This window comes from Mytilus californianus, unplaced genomic scaffold (assembly GCF_021869535.1).
Source record: "Mytilus californianus isolate M0D057914Y unplaced genomic scaffold, xbMytCali1.0.p SCAF_6, whole genome shotgun sequence".
Lineage (NCBI taxonomy): Eukaryota > Metazoa > Mollusca > Bivalvia > Mytilida > Mytilidae > Mytilus > Mytilus californianus.
In genome coordinates this window covers 1,975,256-1,994,071 of record NW_026262712.1, presented here as the reverse complement: position 1 = coordinate 1,994,071, position 18,816 = coordinate 1,975,256, and the positions used below count along the sequence as shown (strand labels likewise).

At 32.4% G+C, this 18,816-nt stretch overlaps 1 protein-coding gene across 1 annotated transcript in view; it reads left to right on the top strand.

Moving 5' to 3' along the window:
- LOC127705233 (uncharacterized) overlaps nucleotides 1-18,816 on the top strand; it is a 164,653-nt gene that overhangs the window by 62,446 nt on the left and 83,391 nt on the right. Inside the window, exons 3-5 of the mRNA XM_052209558.1 lie at nucleotides 2,409-2,484; nucleotides 12,125-12,367; nucleotides 13,527-14,012. Coding sequence (XP_052065518.1) covers nucleotides 2,409-2,484; nucleotides 12,125-12,367; nucleotides 13,527-14,012 — 805 coding nt within the window. The remainder of the gene's footprint in view (nucleotides 1-2,408; nucleotides 2,485-12,124; nucleotides 12,368-13,526; nucleotides 14,013-18,816) is intronic.

Below are 18,816 nucleotides of genomic sequence, written 5' to 3'. Positions count from 1 at the left end.
TGTACTGCAAGGTACCATACCACAAAGGGAAGGTTGGGATTGAGTTTGGGGGTGATAAATCATAAGGGGGTTCAAAAAATTTGACGGGGGATTTTTTTTTCATTTTTTTTTGTTTAAAATTTTCAATTTTAAATTGGTTATTTCTGATTTATATATAAAAGCAAATATTAATGATTTGGTTTGAATAGGTAAATTAAAAATTTTTAAGTTCTTAGACCACATTCATTCTGTGTCAGAAACCTATGCTGTGTCAAATATTTAATCACAATCCAAATTTAGTGCTGTATCAAGCTTGAATGTTGTGTCCATACTTGCCCCAACTGTTCAGGGTTCGACCTCCTCGGTCGTATCAAGCTGCACCCATTTTATTGGTTATTATCTTGAATATTATTAATGATAAAGATAAACTGTGAACAGCAAAAATGTTCAGCAAGGTAAGATCTACAAATAAGTTCATATGATCAAAATTGTCAATTGTCCCCTTAAGGAGTTATTGCCCTTTAAGGACAATTTTACACAATTTGTTCATCATGTTTTCTAACTTTAAAAAATCTTCTCTGAAACTACTGAACCAATTCCAACCAAATTTAAGCTTAATGATTCTAAGGGTATCTAGAATAAAGTTTGTGTTTTATTTTCTGTTTTGTAAAAAAACATGGCCGCCATGGCTAAAAATAGAACGTTGAGGTTAAAATTCGTATGACCAAAATTGTCAATTGTCCCCTTAAGGAGTTATTGCCCTTTAAAATCAATTTTTCACAATTTGTTCATTTAGTTTGCTTACTTTAAAAATCTTCTCCTTTGAAACTACTGAATCAATTTCAGCCAAACTTGGACTGAATGAGTTTCAGAGTATCTAGTGTAAATTTTGTATTTTATTTTCTTGTACGTCAAGAAGAATAGCGACTATGGCTAAAATGAAACATAGGGGTAAAATGCATTTCTTTGATTTTGAAGAAAATATGACAGATGCAAAGAACATTTCAATGGAAGTTTTAAGCCATTCATTAATATATATTGAAAAGCAAAAATAATCATTGATGAAAGATTTAAGCAAAAAATCACAGGTGAGCGATTCAGGCTCTTGAAAGCCTCTTGTTTAATTACATACAAAAACAAATAAATTACATCATTATTCAATAGGCAGTTTGCGGTAAATTTTACTCACATGTTATATGGCATAGATGTTAGATGGTTACTGTGGCGAGGAAACATGTGGTAAAGGTGTCAGACCACCTTTTCACCCAATCAAATTTAGAACATATGTAAAATTAGTCCTTCCCTAAAAAAATATGGTTCTTTTGATGTCACTGTTTTCTTAAACTAACCAAAAAATTTGCAGAAATGAAACTTTTGGTGAAAGAGAAATATATTTCATGATATTTAGTCTATTTTGAGACAAAATTTTCTTGTTCATGAGTTTGCATTAAAAATTTAGGATTAATGCATTCCATACTATATTTATTAAAGATTTCCAGAAAACCAGGGGCTATTTTTAGTAGCATTTACTTTCGGATTGTTGGTATTTTATTACAAGACTTTAAACGTGAATTGAAAATTGGCATGTAGAAAGGTGATACATGTACATTTCAGGATATACATGCTTTCTATGAAGTTATACTTTATGGTAAAAAAATTAGAAAGCTGTGAAAATTGAAAAACTTGTTGGAATAGATAGGGATTTTGAATGGTGGTCTGACACCTTTAGAGCAAAAAACAGTGAATCACAAAAATCATTTTTTTTCTAAACTGATCATTCCAAATAAAGGTAGCCAAATTGCATCCATTTCAACATATTTTTTTTTTGGCAAAAAAGCCACATATTGCCAGATTGAAGCCTAAAACCTGAATTTGTGCTTTTTTTTTGCAATTAAACAATGGGAGAAATAAAAACGAATATGAAAAAAACATACTTTAAGAAATGATGCATTTTCTCAATTATGATTATGGTTGATAACACTACTGTTTTCGAACTTGGCAATAACTGCTTCTGAAAAAAATAAAAACAAATAAATAAGAATATAAATTACCTGAAAAAGGACAGAACATTACAAAACATTAGTAAAATATTATTTGTCCCATATTTGGGTATTAAGATTTATGACCAAAGTCACCGTCACACAACTCAAGTGCCAGGTAGTGTGGGTTGTATCACCAGCCTGGTCGAACCGACAACTTGAAAATATGTATTCCCAGCTTCTCCATAAAGAATAATGTGTCTGACGAGGGTATTTCTTGATCTTATATGCATTTTAAAAACATTATGTTCAAATTATGGACAAATTTGAAATTTTTCTTAAAATCATTATTTTCATTTGCAAAAGTGGGCCTTTAAGATAGATGTATTAAAGTATTTGACAAGTTTTCACATGGGGCATGATAGTTTATAGCATATTTTTCTTTTGTAGACTGTCATGTCAAAGACATCCCCAGAAGTAACTCCTGACACCCATTTACAGGAACCTGCAGCACCAGTAGTTGAAGGTAATCATCTAAGGTTAATTATTCAGATACCAGCTGAAATGATTTATAATTACTTGTTTCTTATTTATGGAAACCTTGATATCTGCTTATAATGTTATAATGAAAAAAAATGAAAAAAAACCCCAACAAATTGATGGGAAAAGTGAAGTAGGTTATTGATGAAGATTGATTGATTACAGATCACATTAACCTTAGAACCATTCTCATCCAATTTATACTTTCCTCAACCTGTTGAATATATTTTTGATAATCATTCTTACTTGTTCCTCTCACAAGGTATGTGAGGTCAATATCATTCTTACTTGTTCCCCTCACAAGGCATGTGACATCAATATCATTCCTACTTGTTCCTCTCACAAGGCCAAAATAAAAATATTGTATGTTTGCCCAAATGCGACCGACCCAAATAAAAACCGCCGACTCAAATTCTTTTTTTGCCGTTTTTTGAAGAATTTTTTTTTTTTTCGGATTTTTTTCGTGTCCGCTCCATCATCGTATAAAACTTAATGTTTGTCGTCTTTGCGTTTGAAAGTAACTGTGAATAAGATTAAAAGAAAGCGTGTAAGATTTATCTTCTGATTTAACAAACGTAAAGAAGTAAAACGTGTGAAAATGGCAGACAGTTTTTCATGGCTTTTGATCGTCTCTACAAAGGTTTGACGGGGGAAAAAAATACAGTCGATTCCGGTTATTTGCATAGCCTATTTGTTAGACAAAATTATGCTTAAATCCAAAATGCCAAATTACGGAGTCAAATAACATCGACAGTAAGGAAATCCCTGAAGAAAGATGAACGGCCATAATCCACTTACAGCATGTTGAATGTTGATTTATTCTAATAAAAGTTATAAGTCTAGTGTTATTCATGTTATTGTTTTTTGTATTCTTTTAATAAAGTTAATAAACACATTTTGTTTTAGTTTATTTGCGTACCGACGTTTCCTTTACCTGGGATACAAAATTAGAACAAAGTGTTCTAAAAATAGATTTGTTTCTATGACCCGTATGTACAATGTACATCATTACGCTTTGATTAAAATAAACTGTTCAACTATACTACACAGTTTATTATAATTTTTAACAATAAATGTGTAATGAACTGCCTTTGATGTGCAGTATTTACCGCTTGCACAGTGATGTAACACTGTTTCTTTAACCTCCTTAGTTTCCTATATGCAAAGCAGTAAAGGGGCCCTGTACTGGTTATTTGCTGGACACTAGTGTTGAACGTGTGAAAATATAATAATTAGAAATGAATGCTCTTTTCCAAAAATAATAAAAATAAAAGATTGACGAATAAAATTCTTCAACCATATGTAAATGCCCTGTAATGTTTAACATAAATTCAAATCACCCCAAGCCGAATTGCTAGAGTACACATTGGATGGTCTTTCAAAGTAAGTTAGCAGGCGTTAGCACATACTAACAACTTCTCGTCCAATCAAATTGCTTATATTTGCCTTCTAATTTTTATAGTACATACTTTTCCTGTGTACTATTAAAGTAACTACGCATGAATGACCACAAGGGTAAGATTTCATTGTATAGTAATCAAGATATTTAAAACAAAAATTGCCACTGGCTATTTTGAAATAAAATGCTGTGTTCAAAATTAAATTAAATAGTTTGTAATTAGTTTTCACGTTGATTTTTAAATATCCTGCTATTGAAATCTTTGGATCTAAAACATGTCTTTGACAAATGCAAATTTTATCATTTAAATAAAGGATAAGACATATGGTTCTTTATACCTTGATTAGAGTACAACCATATCTTAAAATTATGATGATGTATCATCCATGCAATTACTTTGTACACAGAAAAGTGTGTACTATGAAACCTTGTGAAGGAAAATTAAAGCAACTTGGTGATAATTTTTTAAACTTTCTTACGGAAGGTGATTTATTTCGTCATGCATTGATTGATTTATTGATTATTGGTTGCTTAATGTCCAGTGGCAAATATTTCATGCATGTACGGGACGATGTCATGAATTGAAAAACTATGATTATGTCTGAAGATAATGTGCCACCTATATATATATATATAAACATATTCTGATAAATCTTTTAGTTTTTACTTTGAAATAATAAAAAAAAAAACACAAAACACAAAACCTATAATCTCTGATCTATTGGTAGTTGCTTTTTAATGCCTATCTGCTAGACTATGTCTATGGGGACAAACTATCTATATGTTTCAAATTTATTATAGCTTTAGTTTTACTGTGAAATTAAAAAATGTTTTCAAAACATGTAAAGCTTCCACTGCAATTTAATTATTGCCTGCTTTTGGTCAATTTATTTTGTCATCTTACAATGTAAGAAGAACATGTATAGTAAAATACCGCTTTATATCAGTATACATGTACTTACACCAGCAGCTACCATCTTTTCATTCTGGAGTGAAGGGCCTTTGGAAATCACATATTTTACAATGATACTAGTGAGCAGATTTACAAAACTTCGTTAATGAGCTCCGTTTTACAAACACCTGTGATACAAGTAGTCAGCCAAAATAAACTATCAATAGACCCAATTAAAAGATTACTCGAGTTGTAAATATGTGCTAAACTGGATAGTCTATGAAAAGGTATATACTATGAAATTAAGAGCTCGGGGCAAGCCCCTCGCTCTAAATTTCATAGTATATACCTTTCCATAGACTAACCTAGACTTATTGTTTTTAAAATCCAATCAATAATTAACACCTTTTGGGATAGAATGGTCATGTTTTTACAATTACCTGTTTGACATTTTATGACCTCGAGGCTTAAAATAGAACATGGGAAACTTCACCTGTGTAAACATCGAGGGTTATTTAAAGTAAAACTCCATCATCAGTTTGATCATATAAACACAAAAGAAACTGTTTTAAAACTTTATTTTTTATTTAATATTTTAGTGCAAATTCTGATAAAAAAAAAAGAATTTGCCTACCTACCTACCCACACCCAGTCATCATGGGTCGGGTTTGGGCAAACTGAAATATTTTTAATTGTGGCCCAAGGCATGTGACGTCAATATCATTCTTACTTGTTCCTCTCACAAGGCATGTCACGTCAATATCATTCCTACTTGTTCCTCTCACAAGGCATTATTATGACGTCAATATCATTCTTACTTGTTCCTCACACAAGGCATGTGACGTCAATATCATTCTTACTTGTTCCTCACACAAGGCATGTGACGTCAATATCATTCTTACTTGTTCCTCACACAAGGCATGTGACGTCAATATCATTCTTTTTTTTTTTTTTTTTTTTTTTTTTTTTTTTTTTTTTTATCTTTTATTTGTTTTTCAATAGTCAGGATTTAATATACATGTACCCCTACACTACCACCTGACAAGGGTATCAAGGGGTTACATATAAAAAATAATTCGGTATACAATATATATCACTGACAAGTTGATTTTTATAATTATACATGTGGTATTTAAGGTTACATATAAATTTTATTTGATTATATTCTCTCGCTCTCTGACTTTCTCTCATACAATACAAATACTCTTCACTCATTTGTTTTGCTACAATATGTACATGATGTATCTTGACTTACATTTTAAAAACAAAATATTTTAAAGAAGAAAAAAAACAAAAAAAACTCAAGGCTAAATATTTGCTCATGATATATAGATATTTTATTCTCTCACTTATATGAAACAATAATTAATTAAATATTACATGTAAAGGAGACCAAAATTTTTCACACACTTGGACTCTATTATTTTTCTTTGCAATATAATATTCAAGAAATTGGTATTTCTTTATTCTATTCTTTAACCCAACCATATTTGGTTTTGTTTCATTTAATTTACATTTGTATATATAGTTTTTTGTAATTATGACTAACAGATTCAGTAATAAACTTTCATGTTTGCAACCAAGAAACACATTCTCTTTGTTAAGAACAAAGTTTACAAAAAAAAGTTTTACTGCATTTGAAAAAGACTGCCACAATTGAAAAGTTATTGGGCATTCAAAAAAAAGGTGTTCAATAGTTTCTTCACCAAGTTTACAAAAAGTACACATCTTGGTGTCTTTTAATTTAATTTTGTATAAAAAGGTATTAGTTGCTATGATTCTATGCAAAAATTTGTATTGAAAAGTTCTTAAATAAACATCTCTACATGATTTTTTGGTTATCCTGAAATATTCTGACCATTCTGTTGTATCAATAATCAACAGTTCTTCCCATTTCGAAAACTTGACTGTTGGTAGTTCAATAACTTTATTTACTAAATTTTTATATACAAATTTGGCTTTCACATTACCTATAATTCTCTTTAAAAAAATATCACCATTATCAGGCTTATCCAAATCTTGCTTTAAACAGTTCTCTTTAAGGTATTTTTTCATAGTCTGAGGGATTCTTGAAATCAGACCATGATATTTGATAAAATTGTTGATTTTTACTCTTTCTTGAAATTGCTCAAATTTATAAAAATTCATATTTTCTTTATTAATTAGGTCACTTACTGACTGCACACCTCCTTGTTTCCATTGAATATAATATGGGAAATCATCCAAAGAAGAAAAGTTCAAAATATCTAATGATAAAATGTCACTGACAGAATTCTCAGTATTAGGTTTTGCGATAGAAAAGCATAGTAAAACATCCTTCCAGAACGGATTTTTACATTTTTTAGAAATCTCAATCAGCTTTTCTTTCTGTAGATGTAAAAACCCTTTCACCCCAATACTGTATAAGGTCTGCAAGTAACAACTGCTGCCAGCCACCAACTGGGTTTGACATCAGTCTTTTTATCCAACTAATTTTTAAATAGATATTAAAGGAATGAAGATGTACCATATTAAGTCCACCTTGTGAAATATCACCAATAAGTGTGTTACGCTTAATTCTGTCTGGTTTTCCACTCCATATAAAATTATAAAATAATGAAGTGAGCTCTGTTAACCTGGATTGTGATAGGTTTGGCAATGCAGTCATTAAGTGTACCAATTTTGAAAGAGCAAGTGATTTAACTACTGTAATTTTCCCCAATAATGTTAGTTTACGATGTTGCCAGCTCTTCAGGATTGCAGAGACTTCTTTAATCTTCTTGGCAAAATGAATTTCTGTGATACAGTTTAAATCTAAAGAAAATTCAATCCCCAAAAGTTTAAAATTTGAATGTGACCAATGAAGTTTTAAGTCAGGACAAAGAATCATATCTGAATACTTTTTGTTTCCAACCCATAGTGCTTTTGTCTTTGAAGCATTTATTTTTAAACCTGAAATTTTATAAAAAGATTCAAAACATGAAAGTGTTTCCCTCAACGATATTTCCCTTCCATCTAACATAAGGAATGTGTCATCTGCATACTGGCATTCTTACTTGTTCCTCACACAAGGCATGTGGCGTCAATATCATTCCTACTTGTTCCTCACACAAGTCATGTGACGTCAATATCATTCTTACTTGTTCCTCACACAAGGCATGTGGCGTCAATATCATTCATACTTGTTCCTCACACAAGTCATGTGACGTCAATATCATTCTTACTTGTTCCTCACACAAGGCATGTGACATCAATATCATTCCTACTTGTACCCTTCACAAGGCATGTGGCGTCAATATCATTCTTACTTGTTCCCCTCACAAGGCATGTGACGTCAATATCATTCTTACTTGTTCCCTTCACAAGGCATGTGATATCAATATCATTCTTACTTGTTCCTCACACAAGGCATGTGACGTCAATATCATTCTTACTTGTTCCTCACACAAGGCATGTGACGTCAATATCATTCTTACTTGTTCCTCACACAAGTCATGTGACGTCAATATCATTCTTACTTGTTCCTCACACAAGGCATGTGACATCAATATCATTCCTACTTGTACCCTTCACAAGGCATGTGGCGTCAATATCATTCTTACTTGTTCCCCTCACAAGGCATGTGACGTCAATATCATTCTTACTTGTTCCCTTCACAAGGCATGTGATATCAATATCATTCTTACTTGTTCCTCACACAAGGCATGTGACGTCAATATCATTCTTACTTGTTCCTCACACAAGGCATGTGACGTCAATATCATTCTTACTTGTTCCTCTCACAAGGCATGTGACGTCAATATCATTCTTACTTGTTCCTCTCACAAGGCATGTGACGTCAATATCATTCTTACTTGTTCCTTTCACAAGGCATGTGACGTCAATATCATTCTTACTTGTTCCTCTCACAAGGCATGTGACGTCAATATCATTTCTACTTGTTCCTCTCACAAGGCATGTGACGTCAATATCATTCTTACTTGTTCCTCACACAAGGCATGTGGCGTCAATATCATTCTTACTTGTTCCTCACACAAGGCATGTGGTGTCAACATCATTCTTACTTGTTCCTCACACAAGGCATGTGGCGTCAATATCATTCTTACTTGTTCCCCTCACAAGCCATGAGACGTCAATATCATTCCTACTTGTTCCTCTCACAAAGCATGTGACGGTTAAACATCATTTTCACATAATTCACATCCAATTTAACGAAATACATATAACAATGAATAATGTCTATCAAGAATTGATGTTTATGGATGAACATATGATTGTTTATATTATAATGCACTGATCGTTAAATAAGGTACATAAGTCATATTATTTTGATAAATGCAATAAGATATTGGACAGTATGCTTTTATTTCTTTGCCTTAGAGAGATACGAAGATTTGTTTATATTTATACTTTCCTGAGAGTATCGCCACAGTGGGATATAACGGTTCTGCCTAAAACAATGAAAATGGATGTTTTATTGGTCTGCCTACAATAGTAGAGAGTCATGATGTTTTCTTGTTTGTGTGTCTATCTCCGTATCAAGTTAACGTTTTGAAAAAAACGTGTACTTTGTGGTCACATCAACTTGAAACTTAGTTATTATATATAACTCAAGCAATTAAATATTTAATTAAAATTGTGAGTGGAAATGGGGAATGCATCAAAGAGACATCAACCAGACCAAAAAGCATTAAACAGCCCAAGGCAACCCATGGGTCTATAACACAGCGAGAAAATCCCGCACCAAGAGGCTGCTTTCGCTGGCCCTAAACTATAATGTATACAAGTTCAGCTAAATTGGATGTCACATTAAAATAAACTATCAGTATTCACAAAGAGTGGAATAATAAAAGGAATTAAATAAATGGACAGCATATCACGAAATTACGTATTGAAATGTTTCTTTGCAAGTACAAACTGATGGACGCCACTAGTGGATCAATAATTGTTCTCATTGATATTTGGTGAGATTTGTGCTCTATCTGCAGTTTTATGTTAAATGTTTTTGATGGACTTTTGTGTGTCTTTTTATGTCGACTCTGACGAGACTAGGGGGAAAATGAATTGCTAAAATCCAGCCATCCGCTCAACTGGATTATTCAGAATAAGTAGTTTTTGGCATATTAGTACATTGACACATAGACGGATAGACACATTAACCAGTTGACCTATTAACAAATCAACATATTAATCAATTGACATATTGACACATTGACAGATCATCATATCAAAATTGAGGTATCAAAAGAGTATCAAATTAAAACATTGACGCATAGAAATATCGACACATTGACCAATTGACAAATTAACAAATTGACATATTAAAATATTGACAATTCAAAAGCTTTTTACACATCGACAAATTGAGAGATCTACAAATTGACATATCGACAAATTGACAGATCAACACATTAACAGACTCATATACTGACACATTGACATATACACAAATTGACAGATCAACACAATAACAGACTCATACATCGACACATAAACAAATTGACACACTGACAGATCAACACCTTTACAAATTCATACATCAGCACATTGACATATCGACAAACTGACATCAACACATTAACAGATTCATACATCAACACATTGACATATCGACACACTAACAATTTAAAAGAATAACAGACTCATACATCGACTCATTGACATATCGACACACTGACAGATCAACACATTAACAGATGCATTCATCAACACATGGATATATCGACACACTGACATATCAACACATTAACAGATTAATAAATCAACACATTGACATGTCAACATACTGACAGATTCATACATTGACTTATTGACATATTGACACTGACAGATTCATACATCGACTCATTGACATATCGACACACTGACAGATTCATTCATCGACACACTGACAGATCAACACATTAACAGGCTCATACATCAACACACTGACAGATCCACATATAAACAGATTCATAAATCAACACATTGACAGATTCATATACGACTCATTGACATATTGACACACTGACAGATTCATACATCGACTCATTGACATATTGACACACTGACAAATCGACATATTACCAGACTCAGACATCAACATATATCGAAACACTTACAGATTAACATATTACCAGACTCAAACATCAACACATTGACATATCGACACACTGACAAATCAACACATTGACATATGGACACACTGACAGATGAACACATTAACACATTGACATATCAACACACTGACAGATGAACACATTAACAGACTCATATATCAACACACTGACAGATCAACACATTAACAGATTCATAAATCAACACATTGACGTATTATCACATTGACAGATCTACACATTAACAGACTCAAACATCAACACACTGACGTATCAACACACCAACAGATCAACACGTTAACAGACTCAAACATCAACACACCAACAGATCAACATGTTAACAGACTCAAACATCAACACATTTACATATCGATACACTGACAGATCAACACATTAACAAACTCAAACATTAACGCATTGACATATCAACACACTGATATTTCAACACATTAACAGACTCATACATCGACACATTGACATATTGACACACTGACAGATTCATTCATCGACTCATTGACATATTGACACACTGACAAATCAACATATTACCAGACTCAGACATCATCATATATCGAAACACTTACAGATTAACATATTACCAGACTCAAACATCAACACATTGACATATCGAAACACTGACAGATCAACACTTTAACACACATACATCATCACGATGATAGATCAATACATCAACAGGCTCATACATCAACACATTGAAATATCGAAACACTGACAGATGAACAATTTAACAGAATTGATACATCAACACATTGCAATATTGACATACTGACAGATGAACACATTAACAGACTCATATATCAACACACTGACAAATCAACACATTAACAGATTCATAAATCAACACATTGACATGTCGACACACTGACAGATCAACACATTGACATATTGTTACATTAATAGACTCAAACATCAACACATTGACATATAGGTATACTGACAGATCAACACGTTAACAAACTCAAACATTAACACATTGACATATCGACACACTGACAGATAAACACATTGACATATTGACACATTGACAGATTTACACATTAACAGACTCAAACATCAACACATTGAAGTATCGATTCACGATCAGATCTGTTGAAACAAAACATTTTTCAAGATGAAAAAATTTTATCTTTGACAGTGTCCAGTGTCAGAGACAAAAAGTGGAGAAATTATCTACAATTATGTGTAAGCATACATTTTTTTTTTCACAAACATGATGAAATTTTAACTTTTTTTTTTTCAGATTCCATCGGTAAAGGGCAACAGTCTGCTATGTTAAATCGTTTATTAGGGAAGGGCAGCTATGAATCATTTGATATGAGATGCATGGTAACCGGCCAATTTTCAGTAGGGAAATCGACTCTTGTGAAGCTGTTAGCTGGGGATGTCATACCAGATGGGCGACATCCGACTGATGGAATTTCTTTGGTTGAAGGTCGCTGTGGCCTTGATATTGAGACAAAAAGTTGGATTCTTATTGATCCAGGTTAGAAAAGGCATAAGTAGAAACATCTGACCATATTTCAAAAAACACTGTTGTGTGGACCGCTGTGTTTTATCAGCAGACTTTAATAGCATTGTTTTAAATAGTATCACATTGAAGCCATATATTTTGTTACTTCTTTTCAGGCACCAATTTAATTCAAGGTGTAATACCACCATTGATTTTCCTCTATTAATCCATGTTAAGTTTGCACTTTTCAAAAAAATTTGCAGAATTTATCTTTGTGTCAAATACATAAATACTTGGCATGAGTAAAGTTTTATCCTGTCCAGTAAAATAGACAAAATTTCACATAACATTTCAATGCATATAAGAAAATAACCATCACTGGAAGTTAACCAATCAAATTTTCACCCCTTTTTTTCAGTGTTCATGCTTTAGTAACAATGTAACCTCAATTTTCCAAAATTTCTATAGAAACACCAAATAAAAAAAAAATAATGGTGCTTTGAAACACCCAAGATATATGTTTATGACATAGACATTTTTTACTGCAATGAAATGTAGGATTAATTTCCTACAACTGTCAAATTCAACGGAATATTTTTTTTGACCCTTTTTCGTATGCAACCAGATGTGATGTACTATGATTTGGTGGTATTACACCTCAATATTGAATCTTATTTGTGAATGAAAATCTTAACATTATTATTTTACTTATTAAAAGGAATCTAAAGTCATATGAAACTTCAAATTTAAAAAAAAGTTAAACATGTTTTATATACTTGAATGGCTAAGTTTTACTCTAAAAGAAGTGAACGTGAACTGTTATTTTCGAAAAAAAATCCTTTATATTAGCCAAATCTTCATAAATGTACCGATATTGAATTATTGGCTTCCCAGACACTACTTCGCCGACATTTTCCTGTATGCAGTGACCTTAACTGCAAGACCTCTCGTTATAGCTTCGGCCACTGCACAGCTCAAGTGTGAGGGGAAAACCGTGATGAAAGAATGTAAACACACGTGCCCTTGAAGGTAAATAAAAATAACAGGTTCTTAAAGAACAAATTTAATACAACAAATCATTTAACAACTGTCAAGGCTCCTTTAATTCACTTATATGTTGCGTTTTTCACATGCTCTGTTTTTATTGTTTATCAATATCAAGATCTGGTAAACTAATAAAATATAATTTCAGAAGCTTATAATGCCCTGGATGTTGTGTACAATAAGGTGTTAATGACCTCTCTGGAAGAGGAGGAAAGTGAATTAACCAAAAAGTTCGACCAGGCTTCAGATACAAGCCCAACTGGTTATGTCAAAGCCACACTTTCCTCTTTGCCCTCCGAACAGTCGGCAGCAGCACAATCTCTACCACCTCAAAAATCCTCCAATGTGCCTCTCATGGTAAAACAGATGAAAGAGAAAATGAAAACCAGAATGACCAAAGAAGAAATAAGAAGGAAAATGGAAAAAGTCCTCAAAAGTGGGAAGTATAAGATGAAAGTTGGACGTCTTATCTTCTGGGATTTTGGTGGACAATATGTTTATTTAACAACACACCAGACCTTCATGACGTTCCGAGCGTTATTTCTTGTTGTCTTCGATGGGAGCAAAGATTTGCATGAACAGGTCCCTGATGTGATGTGTTTTCCAGGGCAGCACATGACACCAACTCCAGCAGGTAATAAAAATACATGTTATTTACAGATCTAGTCTATTTATGTAACAGCAAGGCAATTATTTAAAATTATAGAAACTTGTCCTTTCAAAATATCTTAGCAAACCTAAACATTTACGTAATTTATTTCCTTGTTACCATAGTTTGTCCCCAACCACCATATTAACATTAATATGTCTCGCATCAAGCAGCATTGGTGTTAGGTAAGACAATAATATTGCATTCAAAATTTATCAAAGATACCAGGCGTAAAGTTTTGAACACCAGACAACTCTGTTGTGCTTTCCTCTAAATTTCTTTAGATTTTGAAAGTGTGTTTACTTCTCTGAAAAAATAAGCTGATGATTTCTCACTTCTAACTATAATAAGCATACACAGTGTATGCTACGGCGGGGGCTTAAGTTTTATCTTGTCCGTCCGTCTGTACGTCTCAAAGTTGGTTTCCGTTCTTTAACTTTAGTTTGCCTCAACCAAATGTTATGAAACTTATACACAATGCTTATTACCACAAAACATACCTGTCAACCTATGAAAATGACCTGCATTGAAGAATAAAATCTCCGGTCATTACGCGTACAAACCTTTTTCCAGCTGAATTTAAGTATTTAGGGGACATTTTTTTTATATATTTGTTATTATATTTCAAAACAAACAGTTTCTAAACATGTTCCAATGATTAAGTATTAACTGAAAATAATTTAAAACTATTATTGTTGAATTGCACTTATGATTTTGATGGATTAATGTTTCATAAAATACTTAAACAATACAATCCAAACCATAACCATTTTTTTATTATAATCAATTGACCAGTCATATGTCACTCAGTGTGCTTCTATCTGTACAGCTTTAAACATTTACTCAAATATATATGGAAGTTTTTAACGACCTTGACTGGCTATACAGCCCTTTCACGGTCATTACTCAAAAAAAATTGATGTTAGAATATAATAAAATAAGCTAAACACTTAAAAGTAGTGATGAAAAAAATGATTTTCAACTATTTATTTTCTAATTGTACTAAGGTAGAAAAATAATGAAAAGTAATATTCAATTATGTATTTGCATTCAATTTGTTTTAGATTTAATCTTTTTTCAAAAATTAACATAAATTGACAAAAAAGGGGAAGTTACTGAAATTTTTTGTTAAAAAACTTTGAAATACACAAATTGTTTATGACTTAAAACTAAGGTAATTGGTGTTAATTAACAGTGTGTTTGACACCGAAGCTGTCAAGTGAAGCCATGCACTGAAATGGGTCACTTAATTTGATTTTACACAGCTAGTTGAACTTCTTGTCCAGGAAGAATTACGAATTTGACGGTATTTCAAAGGAAAATCACTTATGAAATCAATCTGAAGGATTAAGAATCCGGGTAAAAACGGATCATTTTCGGAATTCCCGGGTTATTTAACGACCCAGCGGGTATCCGGGGTGACCCCTCAGAGTTGTAAAAATCTTGGGTCACACCCGCAGGATACAGGTCAAATGACAGGTATGACTAAATACAGATAAAGTTTGAATTTTGTTTAATGTTTGAATGTCAACATACTGAACTGAGCACATTTATATACACCTGTCTTTGGAACGTCATAGCCAAATTATGTTTTACGGCATCTGGGCCCATTTTGTCAGACGTTGTCACATATACACCTGTCTTAGACAGAACATATGGAAAGCCAACGGGGTCAAAATTCTTACTACTTAACTTGTCAATTTGTAACTTGTAACTGTGTGATTTCTAAATTGTTTATTGGTAAATTATCAATTTGTATATTTATGTTTTGTAACTTATCGATTCGTTAAATGTCGATTTGTAAATTGTCAATTTGTATATTGATGTTTTGTAACTTGTCGATTCGTTAAATGTCGATTCGCAAAATTTCAATTTGTATATTGATGTTTTGTAACTTGTCGTTTCGTTAAATGTCGATTTGTAAATTGTCATTGTTGTATTATGCTAACGATCATTATGATGACAGATGGCACTCGGTTTCTTCTTCGGTGAATCAGCCTTCTGTAAGTAGGAGCACCTCCATATGGAATATATACCCAAGTAATTTAAATCAATTATGTACAGCAAATGCATCTCAAAGAACACAAATAGAATAATAACATTTTTATATGGCATGTATACAGAAACCCGTTTTTTGTTTTGTTTTCTGAAGACAAAAGGTGGCGTATCGTTCGAGAACGGAAACCATATGAAAAATACAACCCAAATAGTTCATTCCCTTCACGTAATTAATCGATCTCTCCTACTTGCGAGGTTAATGAAGTAGTCGTAGATTAGCGGAACATTGCGACTGAATTATTCCGGTAAATAGATATAAGATGTGGTAATAAACAGTATGATTGTCAATGAGACAATTATCCAACAAAGTTCAAATACAGTTGATGTAAGCAATTATAGGCAACAATGAGAAAAACCCAATCAATATAGTCGGATATAAAAGGCTACACCAGTACGTGAAAATCCAGGTAATAAACGGTTTCTATTAATCCTAAAATGCTATTATCGGACTATTTTAATTCTGACAGAGGTCTCAAGGGGAAGGGGGGACATATATATATAATTTTATATAATGTTGTTTGTGCTGTATTTAGACCCCTCTATAACAAAATATGTTTTACATGCACACGTATAAAATTGAGGTTTTTATCCAACGCAATCATAGGTTTGGACGTTGTTTTCAATTTAGACGTGTTTAATGTTATATATATATATTAACATTCATTTGTACATGCCTACTAAACTTTTCTGGTCAAGAAGCTAAGAAGTTATTGACGGTGACGAGAGCAGTATCTGAAGCTGTCAACGTTCAGTGTGCGCACTAAAGTGTCTTCAAGGAGGTATCAATCGATTACCGTTTTTACGAAAAATGAGTTGGAATGTGGGATTGATCGTTAAAATCTCAAAACACTTTGTGTAGTTTTTGATCTGTTTTTTCACATAGCAAGAACCAGCCCCTCAACCACCTCGTACGGAAATATTCGCTTATGGCTTAAGTGTTTTGTCTGTTTGTCTTTGAAGAGCGTGTTTGATACGCAACCATCTTCTCTGGATTTGTAGCCTCCTCGTTATATATCTTGCAGCTTGTCGCTGTATCCTTTCAAGCTTGTTGATGTTCGTAGATGTGTAGGGGTCCCATATACTATTGTTTCATACTCCCAATATTGACAAGTGAAATATATGCGGTTTTCTTGCATTCGGCTGGTGGGCAATATCTCAAATTCCTTATCAGGAACCCTAGTCACGGTTGAGTTTGCATTCTTGGTTACGATGAAAATATGGGTAGTCCATTTTAGGTCTTTGATAAGTTTTTTGTTTCCTTTAGATTTTATTACAAAATATTACATATCTAATACAGTTTTAATATATAGTATACATCAATTAAGTGACTCATTTAAAATAACACTTCATTCAATATTTGTTTTGCAAAGTACATGATATAAAACATTTTTATCATCTTTACTCAAGAGCCAAATAAATAAAGATTTTTCATTAATTTCAGCGCTTTTTGTATTAAAAAATCATTAGATATAAATTACATTCTTTTCCAATATCTTAATTATAATATTAAGGAATAATGGCCATGGTGTCAACCCATTTCTCCCATCATACATTTAGTCCAAAATTTGCGGCCCCGAACAATATAAGTATGAACTTTTCAGCTTAGTCTTTTATTTCATGTATTTAGTCTAATTTTGACCCGGTCAAATATTAAAAAGAAATTTCCTGCCAAGTGACAGTAACATATTTGCGAAGTTGATAAGTGAGCCCATTCCAGCGACACATCAGTATATACCTAAATACAGGAAGTGACACACCCCTCCCAGGTGTGTTGACCAGTCCGGAAGACAAACATGTTTATTCGAGGTCACCTCTATATAAAACCCAGTCCCTGGTATATATGCCATATAAACCAAACAATGTGTTTATCTATTTATTTTCTTTTATTTGTATATGCTGTACATAATTGATTTATAAAATTACTTAGGTATATACTCCACATGGAAGTGCTCCTACTTACAGGAGGCTTATACACCGAAGAGGAAACCAAGCGCCATCTGTCGTCATAATGGTCGTTAGCATAATACAACTATCAGAATGACAATTAACAAATCGACATTTAACGAATCGACAAGTTACAAAACATCAACATACAATTTGACAATTTACAAATCAACATTTAACAAATCGACAAGTTACAAAACATCAATTATATACAAATTGACAATTTACAAATCGACATTTAAGGAATCGACAAGTTACAAAACATCAACATACAAATTGACAATTTACGAATCGACATTTAACGAATCGACAAGTTATAAAACATCAATTATATACAAATTGACAATTTACAAATCGACATTTAACGAATCGACAAGTTACAAAACAACAATATACAAATTGACAATTTACGAATCGACATTTAACGAATCGACAAGTTACAAAACATCAATATACAAATTGACAATTTACGATAAAGAATTTTGAAATCACACAGTTACAAGTTACAAATTAACAATTTACGAATTACGAATTTTCAAATAACAAAGATACAAGTTACAAATTGACAATTTACGAAGTAAGAATTTTGAAATTACAAAGATACAAGTTTATACAAATTGACAAGTTACGAAATAAGAATTTTGACCCCGTTGGCTTTCCATAAGAACATAGCATATGGTATGTTGTAGTCTGTCGGTCTATCCATCAACATTTCATACAAAAAGTAAAATGTGCTTTAATCAGTTCTTATTTTAACCTAAGTTTGGATTGAAGGAATAAAGGTCCT